The 21996-nt window shown below is 51.0% G+C and overlaps 1 protein-coding gene across 3 annotated transcripts in view; it reads right to left on the minus strand.

Annotated features, from left to right (window-relative positions):
* The window catches only part of ORC2 (origin recognition complex subunit 2), a 484925-nt gene that overhangs the window by 241789 nt on the left and 221140 nt on the right, over positions 1-21996 (minus strand). For all 3 annotated transcript variants that reach the window (XM_086955229.1, XM_086955227.1, XM_086955228.1), the window contains exons 8-9: positions 15476-15657; positions 4161-4259 (exon numbers count right to left, since the gene is read on the minus strand). In XM_086955229.1, coding sequence (XP_086811355.1) covers positions 4161-4259; positions 15476-15657 — 281 coding nt within the window. The remainder of the gene's footprint in view (positions 1-4160; positions 4260-15475; positions 15658-21996) is intronic.

Below are 21996 nucleotides of genomic sequence, written 5' to 3' on the forward strand. Positions count from 1 at the left end.
AAAAGTAAGTCCCAGTGTAAACTTCTTACAATCGCCTCCATCATAACTGTAGATACCCCGCAAAACACAAGATAGAGATAGGAAATGTAATCACTAACAATTTCTTAAATATTCTACCTTTAAATGAGAGAAGGCTCAAAGTTGTTTCTTGTCGGTTTTGGAACAGCTCTATTTTTTCTGAACATTCGGTCTTCTGCCTACACCTCAATGGGAAAATTGGAGGGGGTTGCAATCATTCAAAAAAGTTCCATTCAATACAAAATTATCAAAAATAAATATGTTCCTTTTGTCCAATGTCTTGCAAAATGAAAACAGTGGACTCACTCCTCATCAGATTCAACTCGATTTTCCACCCTACTGGTGCCAACTAAATCTTTAAGATAAATGACTTGCACAAGAAAGTGGAAAAACATATTTCTTCAAACATCATCACTCTCTGTATTTTCAAGCTATACTGGTGAGCAAAATGACGCTCTCATCTTACGACTGCTTTCTTACTCTGCACAGAAATTTCTCAGCTCACCTCTTTCCAAAATGTAAAAGAGGACTGATCTTGTGCTAGAAATTGCAAGTTAAACCTCAATTAAGGCAGGCACCCCACACTCCATTAGCTGGTTGGACCACAACTCAGCATAATTTTCTCGTACCCACACAAAATCAAAAATCAAAGGCCAATGAAGAAGCAAAGACCAGGTGTAAGATGTTACAGACACATCGACCTCTACACTCTCTCTAATAAAATATTAGTTTCCTTTCAATGCATCCAGAATCTTCAAGAATTGCTAAACTATACAATTACAACCCTAAAATGGAGGAGTTGCTTATTTATTCACACTGCCTAGAGCTAAAAACGTAAGAAATCCATACCTCCATCATGACCAATCAGGGTTTATGCCTTCCAGAAACACAGGACTTAATTTGAGGAGGCTACCTGGGGTATTGGGGCGCAAGGGTACTATAAGAGAAGATGTGGTGTTGGTGTCCTTAGATGCCACGATGGCCTTCGATACCACAGAGTGGCCATACTTCTTTGCATTCTTGGGAAGGATGGGCGTCGGTTTTAATTTCACCAGTTGGGTCATACTTCGATATTCGGAGCCTCAAGCACAAGTCGTCGTAAACAATAAAAAGGCGTCAGTCTTCTCCTTCGGGAGAGGGACTAGACAGGGTTGCCCTCAGTCCCCATTGCTCTTTGCACTGACACTGGAGCCCCTTGCGACATGGATTCGCATGGACCCCATCATAAGTGGGTTGAGATGAGCAGAAGCCTGGGAGGACTGCATTTCCCTTCATGCAGACAATATTTTGTTGGACCTGGCTTCGGACAGCAAAGGGTTCTCAATATATTCACCAATTTTGGGAAGTATTCGGGTACCATTATTAACTGGAATAAACCAATGATCTGTGTACTTAACGGGAAACTCCCCCCCTTGCCCTGGAAGTGCCCAGTGGAAGAAGCCAAAGGCAGCTTCAAATTGTAAGGGATATACACAACAACCGATCCCAGAGTCAGCTACGAGCGTAATCTTGTACCCCCACTGCAACAACTAAAACAAGACGTGGGGGGTTGGAGGGCCCTCCCCCTATCATTGCTAGGAAGGGCCGCTATATTTAAAATGATGTCACTGCCACGCTTTCTAGAAGTCTTACCAAATTTCCCTAATTTGGTTCCGGCAGCATACTTTAAAGCAGTAGAGAGCGTACAGAGAGAATTACTCTGGGAGGGGCAGCCCGGCATATCGCTTCCAAAATTGGTGAGGGGTGGTACGATGGTGGAATAGGACTCCCAGATATTAAAAACTACTACTGGGCAGCCCACCTAACTGCCATCAACCCCTGCACATATCGTCAGCGAGATGACCATGGCTATAGAATGGACAGATGGCTTCTACCGGGTGGGTGCTACACTGTGGCACTCCATTCCAAACCCACAACATTTAAACTGACTGGACCCACCAGGTCTTCAGTGCAGGTGTGGCACACTGCCACTAGGAGTATGGGCTGGGGCCAAAAAATCACGCAGGCTACCCCTCTGTGGGGCTCAGAATAACTGGGCACACAACGAAAGACGAAGGGTTTTGATCGAAAGGACATTATTGGGATTTCTAAGGTGGAGGGTCTGTGGAAGGGGGGGGGGGTTGTGTCTATTTCCTCCCTTCAACGAGAATATGAGTTGGCAAATACAGAACTTTTAGATACCTACAGGTGCGGCAAGCCCTGTGGATGCAGATTCCAGGGGGGGAACCCCCCCCCGGTGGCCTTGCCACTGGAAGATAGTTTCCTGGATGGTTATATACCCACAAAAACGATATCCCTAACTTACCAAAAGCTAATCAATAATGCTGAAGATCCCCTTGCAAAGCTCTGCAGGGGTTGGGAGAGGGACATAACAGAATTGGAAGAAGATGAATAGCGGGAGGCAATGGCCTCTCCCGGAGAGGTGGCGATCCCCGCCAGAATCAGGTTGGTGCAACTAAAGATACTCCACAGGATATATGTGACTGAGCCAACACTGGTTAAGATGAGCAGTAGGGAGGCTCCTGGGTGCAGATGGCAGTGTGGTCAAGAGAGTACATTTCTACATATAATATGAGAATGTGCACATATCGAACAATACTTGAAGTGGGTACTCCTTAGTATGAAAGAGGCTCTCGGGTTAAGACTGAATCTTAAAATCAAAAAATGCTTTTTATATGAGGCAAGGGGAAGCCCGAAAAAGTGGTCACAAGTATGGGGCAAATGGAATGGGTACAGGGGTAATATTTGTGCTCCGCCCTCTATCCCTTCACCTCCTACCTCACCTGTTGTATAGAGATCATAGCGCTGAAGTATCAATCACTACCGTATATAATCACATTCACCAACATATTCATGTGCAATGTAAAAGTTAATCATTGTATTAAAAAATTCTACAAAAAAAAACCTTACTGGAAGGAATTAGTCCAAGATAGTAATCTTTGAAACCAAAACTTCATTTGGTAACTCGGAGTTAAACCATGCTTAAATCATAAAAACACCCTTTGTTTTAATGAAACTATTAACAAAACCTCCTACCAACTCCACCAAATAATGCCAATGAGGGAAACTGTGCACTCTATTTCATTTTTCAAAGAGAAAATTGACAAGATTAAGCCGTCTATCACTCAGTCTCTCACAACCCACACAAACATACTTCTTCCAGCAGCACAAATCAAATGGGGGGTCGGGTATATAATTACTCGTCACTGCAGTAGGCTGGCTTCGTCCTTTAGCCATTCATTTGTGTAAAGGTTTCTCAAGCTACATTACATGAGGGACTGCAACAAATTGTTTAGCCAGGGGTAGTGAAGAACAAAACACATCTATCCCTCTTCTTTCTCTTTTAGAAGTGAATTTGAACTTGATTTTGAAGAAAGAATGGGAGTAGGTAGGGGTGGGTGGTAGTGAGTTTGGTTGCATACGGCAGGGAGAGAAGGGACAGCAGTCTCTGAATGACTTCCACTAATCCCAAAGAGCACCAAATAAAACTAGTAGTTCTATATGTGTGTAGCAAGAGGGGTGCCCCACTTCAATGTTTCCCAAGCACTGCCACACATGCTTATGCATACAATCAGTGGGAATTAGGTGATCTAGTTATGTACTATACTACTATAATCAGCTACCACTAGTTCCATCACAAGCCAATAGTCACCCACGTTAAGAAGAGTGCACTCAGGGTGGACCCCTTTGACCCAACAGAGGCTAGAGCTTGTGTGTCTAGCAAGGATATACAAGTTTACCGCATTTTGTAAGAAACATGTGGAAAAACACACTTCAGAATCCAATGCCTGCATTTATGGAACTTTGACACTAGATGAAACATCAAGTAGGTAATGAAATCCCACCAATTGGTGCTCCTTGTTCAATACACTTCACATAACAGGTTATTCATATGTTCTCATATTAACTGCTATCACATCGGGTGACCTTCAGAGTCTTTTCTAGGGGAACATTAACAAATAGTGCACAAGTATCTTAAAATCCATTGCAAATAAAGTTCCCAGGTGACTGTTGGAAATTTGTATCCTAGGCATGTTTAACTGTTGCTGTTAGCTGCATAAGTAAGTGCAGACCCACGTACACATACATACACATGAGTTCTGAATACAATATACCAGGAGTACTGCACCAACACAACCTACCTGATCAAGCTTTGGCGTCTGTAACCTCTGTAATGTTCTATCAGAGGTCAGGACTTTTGAAGTGCTGTGAGCCTCAAAGTACTCCTCCACCAGTTCAGCCTGAAACACACAAAAGCTGTTAAATGTAGCTTTTTATACCATGAGATCTGTGGACAGGATGATAAAAGCTAAACCTTAAATATACACTAAGGGTATGCAGGTTTCTTACAGGTATGTGAGAATGTTGCTCTTGATCGCTCACAGCATCCCGAGATATTGAAAAAAGACACCTCACCTATATTTCTTTGTGTTGTGCGGCTTCATTGGTGTCCTCTCCACTTTTAGGATAAATACCCCCTAGATGGACTAGACCAACATTGGCCAGTTCAGAGATCAATTTAACTGGATAAATACATGAATGCAGATATTTAAAAATGTGTATAGGTATTACTGAAAATATTTTCTCTTAATTTAGTAGGTAACTTTGTCATGAAGAAAATTTAAAGTATTGGATGTCATTAGAAATTAATGTTTCATGCATCTATTTACATCTGCTTACATGATTCGGCCATCCGTTTGCCCATAAGGATCAATAACCTTCCTCAGGGCTCACGGGATCACTACGAGGCAACACAAAAGCCTAGATGTAATGCCCTCATACCTCGGGTCACTAACCTGTTTGCATCAGCCCTAATTTGACCTTATTTTTATCAGTGGACATGGGAAGGGGAGGCACTTTCCTATAGTCACACATTCATCAAGCGTGGAGGCCTGCTTGCGAACCTATGTGTGCCCCACTCCGTCTTACTCTACCAAAAACAATACTTTCTCTGCTCAGTACTGTAGGAGAGTAGGGTCTGCAATCCCATGATCACCCAGATTTTTTGCTTTTGTTTCACTGGTTTACGACTTCCTCTGGCTGTGGGCCTGCCAATCAGACCCACAGCCTGGCTGTTCTCTTTCTAAATTACGAGATGTACCCTAGGTGCATTTACCAATTGGTACTGGGCCACCTTATCAGACCCTGTAACTCAGGGCATAGGTGTACCCAGGGCCGCCAGGGGCTGCAGCATGTATTATGCCACCCCTGGCTGGCCTCCTAAATCTGACACAACTGGCTGCATGACAGCTGGGGCAAAGTCGTGTAATCACCCTTTGCTTTAGATATAGTAGCACTATATCTAACCCTCCAATGGACACCCGAGTTCCTATCAGTCACTCCTATGGCAGGCCTTGACAATCCTGAAGGCAGAGTGCATGGGCTCGTGTGAACTAAGCTCTGGCCCGAGCCGAGCCCGGTTGCAGCTTGCGGAATCAAGACCCAATGGCTGTTCCATGATAACGCGTACCATAACGGTAACTTCGGTGTCGCGTTATCAAGACATGTCGAGTAAGGTGTCATACGAATCGGGATGCTGCCCTCTCACCAACCCTGGCGACGAGGTTAGCATTCCGCCCTTCTAGAGGGACACGACATGTACGTAACTGTGAACCCCGGTTAAAGTTAACGAAAGCCTCAGCTCCACAAAATGGAGGCTGCCACCACAGACACGAGTCTGACCTCCTGCTGCTGGGAGTCCTTCCAGCGAGGAGCACTTGGACAAAGGGTTTCCTGTCGAGGGCGGTGTTCGCACCGTCCCAGACAGGGTTTGTGTATTCTGGGTAGGTAGGGCTTTTGCGAGAAGGTGACTGCGGAGTGGCACCCCGGTGCTCACTACGCATCTGCCGGTTAGAACCAGTTCCAGGGGCGACAGCCCTGGCCTGGGGAAAGTCCGGCAGGGGAGAGGGGCGTAACTACCCCCCTTCCTGGTCCCACCCTTAGGGTAGGACCTAGTCATGTACCCACCCCTTTCTTTAGAATAAAGGCCGGAGCGGGGACCCTTCCAAATTAGATCATCTTTGAATCAAGAATACTTTCTACGAAAGGACTTCAAGACTCTTCTTAAGATTTCTCCCTTGTGACTAAGGAGTAGTCACCCTGCATCAGCGGGCACCATCTAAGAACTCTGCGGTTTGCTGTAAGTCCTTCCTCAAGGAATCCGACGGCCCAGCTCGACGAGAACCGGCTTCCCTGGCACCTCTGACCTCTACCCACGTCATCAGCTCAGCTGTGATCTGTGGGTGCGACGAGACCTCGAGGGACCGGCCATCATCAGAACCTGCACGCTCTTAACCAGCACGACCATCGAGGTAACTCTCTGGTGAGTGCTCTGGGGTCCGAGAAGCCCCGACCCTGAGCCGCTCCAGCACCGAAGTGCAGTCTCCCAGCATCTCCACGATCTGCGTGGGGCCCTTCTGCTCGCTGCTCAGCACGTTGTCTGGTCACTAGCCGTTGGCTCGTGTCCTTCTGTGACGACATCCGAAAATCAACACTGCCGGTCTGGTTGCTCCAGACTGGCCCTTGCTTCCATCTTTTCGAGAAGCACCCCGGACCCTCCTGGTCCACTCAAGACGCCGACAGCGACATCCGTCGTGGGACAGCTCGCACCTCCACCGTGGTCGCCGACAACGCCTCCTGGTCCGTGAGACTGCAGAGCCTAGCGTCGCCCACTCACCTGGTCGAGGTGACGGCCAACTGGTGCCTTCCTGGTACCCTCTGACTACTGGCTAGTAGTACGAACTTGGTCCCCTCTGCTTTCAGGTTTCATCAATCTCCGATCCAGGCTTGGATCTCTACGAACTATTCATCACTGGTCGCCGGCCAGCAACTCCTTTTCTTCCGGCTTCTGGCTCGTCAGCGAAGACCCCGACGCCTGTAAGACTTGCAGCCGCAGCCCTCGTGGCTAGGTAACTCGGCATTTCAGTGCCTGCATAGCCTCCTTACTCTAGGGTCCCGAGTCCCTCGCTTCCGACTTGCCTTAACCTTTCGTGTCCCCGGACACTTGTTTTAAACTGTGCACTTGAAGTATTTACTAAAGAGATTTGGTTTGTGCTTAGTACCCTGTCCTCATAAAGAGTACAGGGCTGTTGTGATTCTTAATAAATATATTGTTTATTTTCATAACACTTGTGTGGTGTCCTTTCACTGGGTGTTCAAGGGGTACATGTGTGGTAAACAGCTGGCTTAACGCGCCCTCTCGAGTCTTTAGCCTTAGACTGCTCGTATCCACGCTACTAGGATAGCTGGTCTATAGGTTGACTTACAACCAAACACCATAAGGGTCGTTGGAACGATACATAGCGGTCGCTAGAATAGCGAACGTTGCATATCGGGCCAACTTCTCACATTGGTGAGCAGCGGTTGGGATTTGAGCTTGCTGTTGTTTTACCACACGTATCCTAAGAATATCTTGTTGAAAGATCACACAAGTACTGTTAGTACATATAACTAAAGCTTAGAATACTCTGAGTTCTACTGAACCAGCTGTTGTAGCTCCTCAAGGCTTAGCACACCTTGGCTACAACTCTTAGCAAGGGAAAAGTAGGTAAACACATAGTGTAGGTAGGTGCATCACTTACACCACACTAGAAGCAGTATGTCGGTCACAGGAGGAAACACTGAGTCTCCCCTGGTGTCAGTTGACCCTCCACAGGTCATCCCGTCAAGATATACTGCGCTTAACTTCCACGACTTAAGACAAGTATGTACCTCTAGGAAGATTAAGCAAGGGGCTAACCCCACCACCTCCTTTCTGATTGGTCTCCTAGAGACTTATGATGCCAGAAAGGCTGAGAAGCTTCTTAGCCCTTCTAATCCAGAAGGAGGCATGCCTCCCCTCGAGGGAACCCGGGGCGATCCTGACCTCATACACCTCGCAACTGAGAACGAAGACGGCGAGGAGGATGAGGATGAGGATGAGGATCTCTCTGGGGACGAGGCAGATAAGGGACAGGTAGAAGTCGGCAGACTGACACGGTCCAACTTAAGCAGACATGATAGTGGTACTGGGGGACCCCCGGCGCTACTGTCAGGTACGCTTAACATTGGGAATGGACGAGTTAGGTCTCTATCAAGAGGCTCTAACAGATCCGTTCGAACCAATGGCTCTCGCAACTCTTCTCAAAGAGGGATGACGTCCCCTCAGAGGAGAGTGTACGAAGCTAAGGAAAAGGCGGCTAATCTGAGGATTGAAAGGGAAGAACTTGCCCTGGCCAAAGAAAAGCTTGCTTTTGCTAGAGAGCAACAGTTAAGTGGGGCAGTCCCCACTGGTGGCAGCAATGTACCTAGTAATAGGGAAAAGAGTTTCGATACGAAACACCTTGGGAAGATAGTGCCCCCCTTTAAACAAGGGGACGACATCCACAAATGGATTACTGCTTTGGAGAGGGCCTGCACGGTGCAAGGTGTTCCCCAGAGTCAGTGGGCAGCTATCTTGTGGCTCTCCTTTGAAGGCAAAGGAAGAGACAAGCTCCTCACCACAAGGGTAGAGGACGCTAACAATTACCAAGTCTTGAAGAATACACTCGTTGAAGGGTTCGGCCTAACCACTGAGCAGTACAGGGTGCTGTTCAGGGATACCCAGAAAACGCAGTCTCAAGATTGGTCTGATTTTGTCGATTGTGCCACTAAGGCTTTTGAGGGCTGGTTGCTGGGCAGTAAGGTTGCTGATTACAAAGGATTGTACAATTTGATGATGAGAGAACAGATTTTAAACAATTGTCAGAACCAGTTGTTGCATCAGCATCTTGTCGACTCGGATCTGACCTCTCCCCAAGAATTGGGGCAGAAGGCAGACAAATGGGTTCGTACGAGAGTTAAACAGAACCAGGGCCAGAATCAAGGTGGTCAGAAGAAAGCAGACCAGAAGGGTAAAGATTCTAAGGGGGAACAAAATGACCAGAAGTCTTCGACAGGTCCCCAACAACCCAAAGAGGGTGGGGGTCAGGCTCCCCAAAAGAAGAAAGAAGGCCAATCCAAACGATGGTGCCAGTACTGTAAAAGTAAATCTCACTGGTTTAGTGAGTGCACCAAGAAAGGAGGAGGGCAGACTCCTGCCACTGCAGCCCCTAAGGCACCTGTGCCCCCTAGTACAGTCAGCAGTGGTAGTGCACCTCCCAAGGGGTTAGTAGGGTTAACCCTGGGTTCTGAGGGGCGTGACAACTTAGTTGGCACACTCACTCAGGCTGTCCTTGTCAGTACAGGGGACGTGGACGTGTCCCCTGACGTAAGCCCCAATACGTTGGGCAAATACAGACAGACGCCTTTTATAAATGGAAAGATGGCTCAGGCCTATAGGGACACTTGTGCCAGCGTCACCATGGTGACGCCTAACTTTGTGGACCCTGGACAGATCATGCCAGGTACAGAATTCCTGGTGACCAATGCAAGCAATGTCACTACCAATCACAGTATGGCAATTGTAGCTTTCTCCTGGGGAGGGGTAACTGGCCAAAAGAAGGTTGTAGTTAGTCCAGACCTCCCAGTGGATTGTTTGTTGGGCAATGATTTGGAGTCGTCACAATGGTCAGAAGTGGAGCATCGGACTCACATGGAAATGTTAGGTTTGCCAGCACATGTGTTCGCTGTGACAAGGTCACAGGTCAGGAAGTGCCCCACTGAACAGGTGCTGGATCCTGGAACAACGGACCAGACACCTCCCAAGAAAAAGAGCAGTAGGGTTAAGGCCGCGCCTTCCCCCTTGCCCCAGGTCGAGGATCAAGTCTCAGAGGAGGCTGACCTACAGGAATTGAGGGAAACTGAGCCGAGAGAGTTCGAACTTGATCAAGTTGAATTCTTGGGCTCAGGGGGACCCTCAAGGGAAGACCTGGGGAAGGACCAGTTAGACTGCCCTTCTCTTGAACCCCTCAGACAGCAGGCTGCTGCTGAGGCTGCTGGGAACGCCACAGGTACCCACAAGGTATACTGGGAAGATGGACTCCTGTACACTGAGTCAAGAGACCCCAAGCCTGGCATGACCAGGAGGCTGGTCGTCCCCTTGTCTCAGCGTGGTTTCCTACTTACCTTGGCCCACGAGATTCCCTTAGCAGGTCACTTAGGCCAGACGAAAACGTGGGACAGGCTTGTCTCGCACTTTCACTGGCCTCATATGAACGAAGATACCAAGGAGTTTTGCCGCTCCTGTGTCACTTGCCAAGCCAGTGGTAAGTCAGGTGGCACGACAAAGGCCCCCCTTATACCAATGCCTGTGGTGGGGGTGCCCTTTGAACGGGTGGGGATCGACATCGTCGGTCCCATGGAACCACCGACAGCATCAGGGCACAAGTTTATACTGGTGGTAGTGGACCATGCCACCAGGTATCCTGAAGCTATTCCCCTTAGGACCACTACAGCACCTGTTGTGGCAAGAGCCCTAGTTGGAGTATTCTCCAGAGTGGGCTTCCCTAAGGAGGTCGTCTCCGACAGAGGTGCAAACTTTATGTCGGGCTACTTAACTGCTATGTGGAAGGAATGTGGTGTCAACTACAAGTTCACTACACCCTATCATCCACAATGCAATGGGCTTGTTGAGAGATTCAACAGGACCCTAAAGGGGATGATTCATGGACTACCGGAAAAGCTTCGGCGTAGATGGGACGTCCTGATCCCCTGCCTCTTGTTCGCCTACAGAGAAGTCCCGCAGAAGGGGGTTGGCTACAGCCCTTTTGAACTTTTGTACGGGCATCCTGTAAGAGGACCCCTGTGTTTGGTGAAGGAAGGATGGGAGAGACCTCTCAAAAAGCCTGCAGCCAACATAGTGGACTATGTGCTCGGCCTCCGCTCGCGGATGGCTGAATACATGGAGAAGGCATCCGAAAACCTTAAGGCCAGCCAAGAACTCCAAAAAGCTTGGCATGACCAAAAGGCTGTCTTGACTGTTTACCAGCCCGGACAGAAGGTGTGGGTGTTGGAGCCAGTGGCCCCAGCAGCACTCAAGGACAAATGGTCCGGGCCCCACACCATCCTGGAGAAAAAGGGAGAGGTCACCTACCTGGTCGACCTGGGAACTCCCCGGAGCCCCCACAGGGTGCTTCATGTCAACAGGCTAAAAGCATATGTCGACAGGAAGGACATGAGTTTGCTCATGGCCCTAGATGAGGGACAGGAAGAGGAGAGTGACCCTCTCCCCGACCTGCTCTCTCAGAATCCTGACGATGGCTCGGTAGATGGTGTTGTCTTTTGTGGCAGCCTCTCTGAACATCAACAGAGCGACTGTAAACAGGTTCTTCAGTCGTTCCGACATCTGTTTTCTCTGACACCCAGTCAGACCGATTGGTGCACCCATGAGGTCGACACTGGTGACAGCTTGCCCGTAAAGAGTAAAATCTACAGGCAGCCTGATCACGTTAGAGACTGCATCAAAAGTGAAGTGCAGAAAATGTTGGAGCTGGGAGTCATTGAACCCTCGGATAGCCCTTGGGCTAGTCCCGTAGTTCTAGTGCCGAAACCTCACACCCAGGGTGGTAAGAGAGAGATGAGGTTCTGCATAGACTACAGGGGTCTCAATGCAGTCACTAAGACTGACGCCCACCCAATACCAAGGGCAGACGAGCTTATTGATAGGCTGGCTTCGGCCAACTACTTAAGTACGTTTGACCTGACAGCTGGGTATTGGCAAATCAGGTTAGCTGAGGGCGCCAAGCCTAAAACCGCATTTTCAACCCCTGGTGGGCATTATCAGTTCGTGGTGATGCCCTTTGGTCTGAAAAATGCACCTGCCACCTTCCAACGGTTGGTGAATCACGTCCTTACTGGGCTGGATGACTTCTGTGCGGCGTATCTTGACGATATTGCTGTCTTTAGCTCCACCTGGGAGGATCACCTGGTCCACCTGCGGAAGACATTGGAGGCGCTGCAAGCCGCAGGCCTCACTATCAAGGCCACCAAGTGCCAGATAGGGCAGACACAGGTTGTATACCTGGGCCACCTTGTAGGTGGAGGTCAGGTTCAGCCACTGGAGAGCAAGATACAGTCGATCAGGGACTGGGCTCCTCCAACCACCCAGACTCAGGTTCGAGCTTTCTTGGGCCTGACTGGTTACTACCGGAAGTTTGTCAGGAACTATGGTTCCATCGTGACACCATTAAATGAACTGACAAGTAAGAAAATGCCAAAAAAGGTTCAGTGGACAGCGAGCTGTCAAAAAGCATTCGATGACCTAAAGCAGGCCATGTGCACGGCGCCTATCCTCAAGAGTCCGGACTACTCCAAACCATTCATTGTCCAAACAGATGCTTCTGAGTTGGGTGTGGGAGCTGTTCTTTCTCAACTGAATTTTGATGGTCAAGACCAGCCCATTGCTTTTATAAGCAGACGGCTGACCCCTAGAGAGAAGAATTGGTCAGCTATTGAGAGGGAGGCCTTTGCTGTGGTTTGGGCCCTGAAGAAGCTGAGGCCATACTTGTTTGGCACTCACTTCAAGATTCAGACCGACCATAAGCCCCTCTTGTGGCTAAATCAGATGAAGGGTGAAAACCCCAAACTGCTTAGGTGGTCCATTTCCCTACAGGGGATGGACTTCACAGTGGAACATAGACCTGGTACTGATCATGGCAATGCCGATGGGCTCTCCAGATATTTCCACTTAGAACAAGAAGACTCACCTGGTCAAGGTTAGTTAGTTGTTCCGACGTTTGGGGGGGGGTCATGTAGGAGAGTAGGGTCTGCAATCCCATGATCACCCAGATTTTTTGCTTTTGTTTCACTGGTTTACGACTTCCTCTGGCTGTGGGCCTGCCAATCAGACCCACAGCCTGGCTGTTCTCTTTCTAAATTACGAGATGTACCCTAGGTGCATTTACCAATTGGTACTGGGCCACCTTATCAGACCCTGTAACTCAGGGCATAGGTGTACCCAGGGCCGCCAGGGGCTGCAGCATGTATTATGCCACCCCTGGCTGGCCTCCTAAATCTGACACAACTGGCTGCATGACAGCTGGGGCAAAGTCGTGTAATCACCCTTTGCTTTAGATATAGTAGCACTATATCTAACCCTCCAATGGACACCCGAGTTCCTATCAGTCACTCCTATGGCAGGCCTTGACAATCCTGAAGGCAGAGTGCATGGGCTCGTGTGAACTAAGCTCTGGCCCGAGCCGAGCCCGGTTGCAGCTTGCGGAATCAAGACCCAATGGCTGTTCCATGATAACGCGTACCATAACGGTAACTTCGGTGTCGCGTTATCAAGACATGTCGAGTAAGGTGTCATACGAATCGGGATGCTGCCCTCTCACCAACCCTGGCGACGAGGTTAGCATTCCGCCCTTCTAGAGGGACACGACATGTACGTAACTGTGAACCCCGGTTAAAGTTAACGAAAGCCTCAGCTCCACAAAATGGAGGCTGCCACCACAGACACGAGTCTGACCTCCTGCTGCTGGGAGTCCTTCCAGCGAGGAGCACTTGGACAAAGGGTTTCCTGTCGAGGGCGGTGTTCGCACCGTCCCAGACAGGGTTTGTGTATTCTGGGTAGGTAGGGCTTTTGCGAGAAGGTGACTGCGGAGTGGCACCCCGGTGCTCACTACGCATCTGCCGGTTAGAACCAGTTCCAGGGGCGACAGCCCTGGCCTGGGGAAAGTCCGGCAGGGGAGAGGGGCGTAACTACCCCCCTTCCTGGTCCCACCCTTAGGGTAGGACCTAGTCATGTACCCACCCCTTTCTTTAGAATAAAGGCCGGAGCGGGGACCCTTCCAAATTAGATCATCTTTGAATCAAGAATACTTTCTACGAAAGGACTTCAAGACTCTTCTTAAGATTTCTCCCTTGTGACTAAGGAGTAGTCACCCTGCATCAGCGGGCACCATCTAAGAACTCTGCGGTTTGCTGTAAGTCCTTCCTCAAGGAATCCGACGGCCCAGCTCGACGAGAACCGGCTTCCCTGGCACCTCTGACCTCTACCCACGTCATCAGCTCAGCTGTGATCTGTGGGTGCGACGAGACCTCGAGGGACCGGCCATCATCAGAACCTGCACGCTCTTAACCAGCACGACCATCGAGGTAACTCTCTGGTGAGTGCTCTGGGGTCCGAGAAGCCCCGACCCTGAGCCGCTCCAGCACCGAAGTGCAGTCTCCCAGCATCTCCACGATCTGCGTGGGGCCCTTCTGCTCGCTGCTCAGCACGTTGTCTGGTCACTAGCCGTTGGCTCGTGTCCTTCTGTGACGACATCCGAAAATCAACACTGCCGGTCTGGTTGCTCCAGACTGGCCCTTGCTTCCATCTTTTCGAGAAGCACCCCGGACCCTCCTGGTCCACTCAAGACGCCGACAGCGACATCCGTCGTGGGACAGCTCGCACCTCCACCGTGGTCGCCGACAACGCCTCCTGGTCCGTGAGACTGCAGAGCCTAGCGTCGCCCACTCACCTGGTCGAGGTGACGGCCAACTGGTGCCTTCCTGGTACCCTCTGACTACTGGCTAGTAGTACGAACTTGGTCCCCTCTGCTTTCAGGTTTCATCAATCTCCGATCCAGGCTTGGATCTCTACGAACTATTCATCACTGGTCGCCGGCCAGCAACTCCTTTTCTTCCGGCTCCTGGCTCGTCAGCGAAGACCCCGACGCCTGTAAGACTTGCAGCCGCAGCCCTCGTGGCTAGGTAACTCGGCATTTCAGTGCCTGCATAGCCTCCTTACTCTAGGGTCCCGAGTCCCTCGCTTCCGACTTGCCTTAACCTTTCGTGTCCCCGGACACTTGTTTTAAACTGTGCACTTGAAGTATTTACTAAAGAGATTTGGTTTGTGCTTAGTACCCTGTCCTCATAAAGAGTACAGGGCTGTTGTGATTCTTAATAAATATATTGTTTATTTTCATAACACTTGTGTGGTGTCCTTTCACTGGGTGTTCAAGGGGTACATGTGTGGTAAACAGCTGGCTTAACGCGCCCTCTCGAGTCTTTAGCCTTAGACTGCTCGTATCCACGCTACTAGGATAGCTGGTCTATAGGTTGACTTACAACCAAACACCATAAGGGTCGTTGGAACGATACATAGCGGTCGCTAGAATAGCGAACGTTGCATATCGGGCCAACTTCTCACAAGTACACCTTCCAACATCTCAATACAGAACTGCATGCAAATTAGTTCTCGGTTCATTTTACTCAAAGTAAAAAAAAATATTCCATAAAATGATCTGTACACCATTGTTAATGAGGTTGTCTCATTCATTTAAGCCCAATGTTCACTTTTAGTGTTTGATACAGAGGTAAAACGAGCAGTAAATGTTGGAAAAGGGGTGCTCCTTTCGGTTACTGTGAGTGTATAGTAGCACTAATATACTACCTGGATAGGTTCGGATTGATGGTGCCACCCAAGGAACACAGTGACCTGACAAAAATATTACCAGACCTCCATGCTCAACGAACCAGCACAGAAAAGGCAATTCTAAGAGTAAACAACTTTGGCAATGTTTGATTTCAAATGACTGCTCTTCGGTAAAGAAAATCCTGCATGCAGTCTACTCACCGCAGCAGCATGCTTTGATTTCTTGGATGGTGTTTTGTTGGGAGCTATTGTTGTTGGTGTCTTGCTGGGAGTCTTTTGATTAGTCACCACATCACTGGTTTTCTCATCCCGCTCCTCTGTTGATTCCCCTTCAGAGCCTGAGGCGGAGTAGTCACTCTCACTTTCCGACCTCAAGGATGGAGCTAGATGCAACAAAAACATGTATGCAGCAAATGTGACATGTTCTACAAAGTGATCACTGAAAATGATTGAAATCAGGACCATGTCAGAGATTTAAGGATTGGACCCTTCTCTAAAATCAGAGTTCCAACCCTGGTCTTATATCAGAAAAAGGCACAGAATTGACATGCAGCAACATATGTGAAAGGATACTAATAGCCCTTGTTGAGACCCAACCGGCAGCATTAATAATATTAAACCTCTTTATAACTTACAACACTTTTGATCATGGCATCCTACACTGTTGCCTCAAAGACTTCATGAGTGTTACAGGGCTAACCATAGCATGGATCAGGTCATCCCTTAAAGTGGTATGCAGCAAAATAAAAGGGTTGGACTACTTTGCTAACCTAAGGAATGAGAGGTCCTGCAAAGATAATCACATTCGCCTAGGCACAATACTGCATACTCTAGCCCTGTAGCACAAGTTACTACTTGTGTAACGATATATCTGTAAGAGACATTAGTTAGTGATAGATTCATTACCTTAGAATATCCCCAGGCGTCAGACTGGATCCGGAATTTTTTTGCGTAGCAGTACCCATGCGCGTTGGTAGGCGTCGTCCGCGGCTCTGCGTCAGTCTTCGGCGCCGTGATGACGTCGTCCGAGTACTTAAGACGCCGCCTCCGCGCGCTGACGTCAGTTCTTATACACAGCTTTTCCGCGCCAGAAACGCAGAGCCATGATAAAAACCAACACTGGTGCCATGAAACTTGGGCCCTGAAAGGAGATGACCGTAACCCCAGATATCGGTTTGCAGAACGGGGAAGATGGGTGGGTCGGTAAGGAATCTATCACTAACTAATGTCTCTTACAGATATATCATTACACAAGTAGTAACTTGTGCATCTGAAAGAGACACATTAGTGATAGATTCCTTACCTTAGAATAGATACCCCAGCAATACCAATCCCGGTGGTGGGTCTGCGAACCAATAATCACACCAGAAAGTCCTGGAGGACGGAACGGCCAAAGAAGCCATCCCTGGACATGGCTGTCCAGGCAGTAGTGTCTTGCGAACATGTGCTGCGAGGCCGACATAGTTGCCTGAAAAATGTCCTGCAAGGGGACTCCTCGGCCCAGGGCAATAGTAGTCGCTGTTGTTCGAGTGGAGTGGGCCCTCAGCCCAACAGGAGGTTCCTTTTTAGCCAAAGAGTAGCACGCCTGGATGCACAACATGATCCACGAGAGATGGTCCGCTTGTGCACCGCCCGTCCTTTCTTAGCGCCCACCCAACCAACAAAGAGTTGGTCATCCACCCGGAAGTGGCGTGTGCGATCCAGATAGTAAGAGAGCGCAGGTTTTGGGTCCAGACGGTGGAGCCTCACTTCCTCTTTCAAGGGATGCGGAGGCGGAAAGAAGGTGGGCAAGGTGATGGACTGCCCATTGTGGAAGGCTGTGACTACCTTGGGCAGGAAAGAGGGTTTTGTCCACAACACAACCTTGTCCGGATGGACAGAAAGGAAAGGAGGTTTAGAGGAAAGAGCCTGGGGCTCACTCACCCTCCTGGCAGAGGTGATGGCAACCAGGAAAGCAGTCTTAAGTGTAAGTAGACGGAGAGGACAGTTATGAAGCGGCTCAAAGGGAGCGCACATCAGGTAAGTTAGAACCAGGTTCAAGTCCTACTGGGGCATCACGAAAGGAACAGGAGGAAACATATGAGTGATGCCCTTCAAGAATCTGTTAACAATCGAGGACTTGAACAGATAAGGCTGATCAGGTAGCCTTAAGAAGGCAGAAAGGGCAGAAAGGTAGCCCTTGATAGTGCCCAGAGCAGAGCCCTGCTGGGCAAGAGAAAGAAGGAAGAGGAGAACCTCAGAAAGGGGGGCAGAGAGTGAATACACAGCCTTTGCTGTGCACCATGCCATAAATCTGTTCCACCAGCATTCGTATACCGACTTAGTGGAGGGACGCCTGGCTGCCAGAATCACATTACAAACTTCAGGAGGCAAGTCAAATAGCCTCAACTGTCGCCGCTCAATCTCCAAGCATGGAGGTGGAGAGTGGACAGGTTTGGGTGGAGGACCGTCCCCTGCTGCTGCGACAGAAGAGGCAGACGAATTGGGGGATCGACAGACATGCCGAGTAGCTCTGGATACCAATATCTTCGTGCCCAGTCCGGAGCCACAAGGATAACCTGGGCCCGGTCGCGCCTCATCTTCTTCAGCACTCTGGGCAGAAGTGGTATAGGCGGAAAGGCGTACAACAGACCGCAACTCCACTCGCGCCGAAAAGCGTCTCCGAGCGAGTGCTGCCTTGGAAATTCCAACTCGCAGAACTGATGACATTGCGTGTTCTCTTCTGTGGCGAATAGATCTAACCAAGGCTCTCCCCACTGCTGAAAGAGGCCTTCCGCCATGTCCGAGTTGAGACCCCATTCGTGATCCATCATGCACCAACGGCTTTGTTCGTCCGCCCTGGAGTTCAGGGACCCTGCCAGGTGTTGAACCACCAGGGTCACGCCCTGATGTTCCAGCCACTGCCAGAGGCGCAGAGCCTCCTGGCTTCGGGACCACGACTCCACCCCGCCCTGTTTGTTGCAGTACCACATGGCGGTGTTGTTGTCCGTAAACACCTGCACTACCCTCCCCCGGACAGAGGGGAGGAATGCCTTCAGTGCAAGCCAGATCGCCCAAAGCTCCAGAAGGTTGATGTGGAGCCGGGACTCCACCAGAGACCAGAGGCCTCTGATCTCCGCCTCTCCCATGTGGCCCCCGCAGCCCTGGAGGGACGTGTCCGTCACAACTACATGCTCCGGTTGGGATAGGGAGAGAGATCTGCCGCTGACCCAATCACGGTCCGTGAGCCACCACTGCAACTGTCTTGCAGTGCCCTCCGAGATCAAGACATGGTCGGACAAGTTGCCCTGATGCTGGGCACACTGAAACTTCAGGTCCCACTGCAGAACCCGCATCCGCCACCAGGTGTGATGCACCAGAAGGATGCAGGAGGCCATCAGCCCCAGAAGCTGCAGCATCAACCTGAATGACATTCGGGATAAAGGCTGAAAGATCAGAATCAGAGCCTGAATATCCCGAACCCGCTGTTCGGGAGGAAAAACACGAAACTGTGCAGAGTCTAGAACTGCTCCGATGAAGAGGAGCTTCTGAGAAGGACACAGGTGTGACTTTGGCACATTGACGGAGAACCCCAGCAGGTGCAGGATGTCGGCCGTAGTCTGGAGGTGGCTGACGACTGTCTGGGGCGAGCCCGCCTTCAACAACCAGTCGTCGAGGTAGGGGGAAGACTGAAACCCCTAACCTGCGCAGATGAGCTGCAACCACCGCCATCACTTTCGTGAACACCCGTGGGGCGCTGGTAAAGCCGAAGGGGAGCACGGTAAACTGAAAGTCCTCGTGGCATACCCTGAACCACAGGTAACGTTGGTGGGCCGGCAGGACGGGGATGTGAAAATAAGCGTCCTGCAAGTCCAACGCTACCATCCAGTCTCCAGGGTCTAGGGCAGCTAAGACCTTAGCCAATGTCAGCATCTTAAACTTCTCCTTCCGGAGGAAGCAGTTGACGTTCCGTAGGTCCGAGATAGGGCGTAAGCCCCCTTTGCCCTTCTTGGGTACCAGAAAGTAGTGGGAATAACAACCACACCCTACTTCTGGCCCAGGAACGCGCTCGATGGCCCCCTTGGCCAAGAGGGCCGTAACTTCTTCCTGCAAAAGTTTCAAGTGATCCCCGACACGCGTTGATACTGCGGTGGCATGGCTGGAGGGGACGTCCCGAAGGGAATGTTGGTGGTGATGGCGAACCCTGCTCCCCACTGGCGTCACATAGGCCTGAAAGCTCGGACTAGGAGGGTTTTGAGGTGGATGCTGCAGGGGTAGGTGTGAACTGGCCTCGCCGTTGTCCCCGACCGCCACCACGGCGGTTCCCACATCCGCCACCATGATGGGTGGTGGTATGCGGCCCGTGGCTGGCGGGACGTGTGGGGGCGCCCCTTCCTTGGCCACGAAAGGAGCGAAAGGCAGCCGTTTGATGGTGCGGGGCCGAGAGGCCCAAGGACTTGGCCCTAGCCCTGGAGTCCTTAAAGCGGTCAAGCGCATGGTCTGCCTTGTCGCCAAACAGGCGACGGGCATCGAACGGCATGTCCATAAGTGTGTTTTGGACATCAGCCGAGAAGTTGGCGGACCTCAACCAGGCGTGGCGACGAATCGCCACCGTCGTTGCCATCGCTCTGCCCAGTAAGTCAGTAGTGTCCAGCCCACACCGGATGGAATAACGCCCCGCATCTCGACCCTCCACAAGGGCTTGGCCAGGTTTAGCCCGGACCTCCACCAGGCATTCTGGCAGCACGTCTGTGAACGTATCCCACAAAGAGTGGGTGCAGCGGCCCAAGAGGCACGCAGTGTTGACTGACCGCAATCCTAAACTGAGGGTGGAGAATACTTTCTTCCCGTATTGCTCGTACCTCTTGGATTCCCGATCGGGGGGGAGCCTCCGGGAATGCGGTCTGGGAATTAGAGGCCTGGATAACCAGGCTCTCGGGGGTGGGGTGGGTAGACAGAAAGCAAGGGTCGCCCGGAGCCGGGCGGTGGCGCCTGGCCACGTTCCTATCCACAGGCTGACCTGTAGCGGGCTTGGACCAAGATCTGACGAAACACGTGTCGGCTGGTTTCTTTCTCCATGGGTCTCCTTTGATAGGAGGACCATCCACATACCCATTAAAACAAGATAGAAAGAACACTTGTGTGTGATCTTATCCTTAACTCCTTACTATGATTACTCATATCATTACATTTGTTGTGTGCGCTTGATTTGTCTTTGGGCTTGGACCAAGTGCCCAGAAGAACGTCTGATAAGGCCTCATTAAAAGGCAACAGAGGCTCGGCCGAGCTTGCCTGCGGTTTAAGGACCTCAGTGAGGAGGTTAGTCCTCGTGGCCGCGACGGGGAGCTCAAGGCCCAAGGCTCTGACCGCCCTCATCAGCACCACGCTATAAGCAGCCCCCTAGGAGGGGAGACAAAACCAGTGTCGGGCGAAGTGTCCAGACCACTGGCTTCCCCAAGTTCTCCTGTCCAGTCTGCAGAAGACTGACACTCACGTGGCAGAGGGTCCTCAGACCCCTCCCAATCGCCCTCGTCACCCATCGCCTGGTACTGAGGCTCAAAGGATGGGGCCGGGTCGTAGAAATAGAAATCTTCAAATGGCGTCGGATATGGCGCTCCGACGCTGGACCCGAATCGGGGGTAGGACCAGGGACGGCGTCGTCCTGGGACGGCGCCGGGGGCGACACCCTTGGGGCCAGCGAGGTTGTGAGGTTGACCTGCGGCGACCCGGATCTGGATCCAGTGGGGCCTTGCGGCGTCGGGACCGAAGTCGCCGACGGCGCCAGGACCGAAGCACCCGGCCCGCTGGGGGACCCAGTCAGGGCCGCTTGGCCCGAAGGCGCCACGGAACCAGACGGAGGAGTGAGCGACCTCATGGTCGAGAGAAAGGCCTCGCTCTCCTCCGGCGTCGCGTGCTGCCCAGGGACCGGCGGGTATGGAGCAGGCCGCGACGCCCGCGGCTCCATCGGAGCTGCGAGGGCAATGTCGCCCGAACCCCCGGCCGCATCGCGCGAGCGTCGGGGGAGTCAGAAGAGCGATGTTGCCTCTTCGACTTCATGTGCCTCTTACCTGAGGACTTCGAGCACGAAGACCGATGATGACTCCCGGAACTGTGGGGACTCCGGCCCCGCGACCGGTCCCTTGACCTCCTTTCGGACCGGGACCTTGAGCGGCGCAGGGCGGACTGCCGAAGCTAGTCGCTTACGGGACCGCTCCCGTCTAGCTTTAGACGTCAGGGCCCGGCAGTGGGAGCAGGACTTGTGGTCATGGTCCGGGCCTAGACAGTGCAGGCACCGGCGATGGGGGTCGGTAAGCGACATCAGTCGGCGCAGGGCTTGAACCCGGGCATCCCTACTGGCACCGTCGGAGTCGAGAGATTTCGAAAGTAAATCAAAAGGATCGTAAAAAGTTAGTCAAAAATAAACTAGGGTACAAGTTTTTCCGGATCTGCGCGGAAAAAAGGAGAACTGACGTCAGCTCGCGGAGGCGGCGTCTAAGTACTCCGACGACGTCATCACGGTCATCACGGCGCGGACGACGCCTACCGACGCGCATGGGTACTGCTACGGAAAAAAATTCCGGATCCAGTCTGACGCCTGGGGATATTCTAAGGTAAGGAATCTATCACGTACATGTCTCTTTCAAATGTTGACAATATTGATCAATTCAAAACTCCATTTCAAATATATGTAGTAGCTACACAGGTAATCCACCCCAAAGAAGGAAGTGCTAACAGCTTAAACT

This window comes from Lissotriton vulgaris, chromosome 2_1 (genome assembly GCF_964263255.1).
Source record: "Lissotriton vulgaris chromosome 2_1, aLisVul1.2, whole genome shotgun sequence".
Lineage (NCBI taxonomy): Eukaryota > Metazoa > Chordata > Amphibia > Caudata > Salamandridae > Lissotriton > Lissotriton vulgaris.